Source organism: Charadrius vociferus, unplaced genomic scaffold (genome assembly GCF_000708025.1).
Source record: "Charadrius vociferus isolate BGI_N301 unplaced genomic scaffold, ASM70802v2 scaffold229, whole genome shotgun sequence".
NCBI classification, from domain to species: Eukaryota; Metazoa; Chordata; class Aves; order Charadriiformes; family Charadriidae; genus Charadrius; species Charadrius vociferus.
The window spans coordinates 51669-52501 of NW_009649926.1; the positions used below are offsets into that span (position 1 = coordinate 51669).

At 60.6% G+C, this 833-nt stretch overlaps 1 protein-coding gene across 1 annotated transcript in view; it reads right to left on the minus strand.

Annotated features, from left to right (window-relative positions):
- Positions 1-489: 489 nt before the first annotated feature.
- The window catches only part of ZNF628 (zinc finger protein 628), a 9209-nt gene continuing 8865 nt past the window's right edge, over positions 490-833 (minus strand). The window contains exon 7 of the mRNA XM_009891119.1: positions 490-693. Coding sequence (XP_009889421.1) covers positions 490-693 — 204 coding nt within the window. The remainder of the gene's footprint in view (positions 694-833) is intronic.

Sequence of the window (833 nt, forward strand, 5' to 3'; positions counted from 1 at the left end):
TGGGCACGGGGCCTCCCGCAGCAGCAGCAGAGGGGCGCAGGGCACATGCCACTGCTGCACGCTCATACGTGCACACAGACGGGCACACGCATGTGCACGTGTGCACACTGACACACATGTGCACGCTCGCTCGCGCACACGTGTGCATGTACACGTGCACAGACACACGCGCGCTTGTGCACACATATGCACTCTTGCACACACACATGTGTACAAATGTGCACACATGTGCAAACACACACACACGGACACAGGAGCACACGCATACACACGCACAAGCACACGTGTGCACATGTGCAAACACGTGCTCATGCACTCAGGCACACACATACTGGGTGTCACTGGGGCCAGGCTGGGGGGGGGAGACTGCGACCATACTGGGAATCAGTGGGGCCATCCGGGGGTGGGGGAGACTGGGACTATATTGGGCATCAGTGAGGCCATACTGGGAGTCGGTGGGGCCATACTGGGAGGGAGACTGGGACCACACTAGGAGTCAGTGGGGCCATACTGGGCATCAGTGGGATGATACTGGGCATCAGTGGAGCGATACTGGGGGGAGACTGGGACCATACTGCGCATCAGTGGGGCCATACTGGGGGAGGAGACTGGGACCATACTGAGCATTAATGTGATGATAATGGCGATCAGTGGGGCCTTACTGGCGGGGAACACTGGGACCAAACTGGGAGTCTGCGGGGCCATACCAGGGAATTCCCAGGGCCACACTGGGTGGGATACTGGGGCCATACTGGGGGGGTCAGTGGGGCTGTACTGGGGGGTGTCACAGGCACACTGGGGCTGGCAGGGGAATTGGAGGGGGCTGGGAGCGG